Source organism: Nanorana parkeri, unplaced genomic scaffold (assembly GCF_000935625.1).
Source record: "Nanorana parkeri isolate BGI_ZX_2015 unplaced genomic scaffold, ASM93562v1 scaffold2488, whole genome shotgun sequence".
Classification (NCBI taxonomy): domain Eukaryota; kingdom Metazoa; phylum Chordata; class Amphibia; order Anura; family Dicroglossidae; genus Nanorana; species Nanorana parkeri.
In genome coordinates this window covers 32,011-32,585 of record NW_017308756.1, presented here as the reverse complement: position 1 = coordinate 32,585, position 575 = coordinate 32,011, and the positions used below count along the sequence as shown (strand labels likewise).

At 54.8% G+C, this 575-nt stretch overlaps 1 protein-coding gene across 1 annotated transcript in view; it reads right to left on the bottom strand.

Annotated features, from left to right (window-relative positions):
* ST5 (suppression of tumorigenicity 5) overlaps positions 1-575 on the bottom strand; it is a 60,415-nt gene that overhangs the window by 35,249 nt on the left and 24,591 nt on the right. The window contains exon 6 of the mRNA XM_018573690.1: positions 374-470. Within this exon, the coding sequence (XP_018429192.1) occupies positions 374-470 (97 nt within the window). The remainder of the gene's footprint in view (positions 1-373; positions 471-575) is intronic.

The following is a 575-nucleotide window of genomic DNA, read 5'->3' as shown; positions in this document are numbered from 1 at the left end:
TCACTTCTTAGTAGTGCAGCACAAGGACTGTACCACGCTGACCAACTATTATTCCACAACACGGTCTGCCTGACTGAAAACAACAGACACTCTGCAGTCCTCAATGAGGTGAAATGCCCACAATGCTTACGGCAGCCGGAGGCCGCGTGATGACGTCTTCACCACTGCCTAGGAGGGAGGCTGTACAGAGTGCAATGGGGGAGGAGAGATGGCGGCACGCTGCTTCCCTCCCAGGTACAGCCCTGGAACCAGCATGATACAGACTAACATCCAGACCAAAATATGACGTCCAATGAAAACGTGAACATTATCATAGGGAGGAGTCACAGATCACACAGCCTATAGACAGGGGGGGAGGGGGCGGGGTCTGTACCTCGCAGGGAGGCCGTCTCGATGTTGGACATGGAAAGCTTCTTCAGTCTTTTCTTCCCCCTCTTGGCGCTGTAGATGGAGTTTATCCGCTGCACGAGCTGGAGGAGGCAAACGCACTACAATCATCCGTCACGTCTCGGGACCTAACTCCCCGACCCTAACTCACCAACACCCCGACCCTAACACCCCGACCCTAACACCCC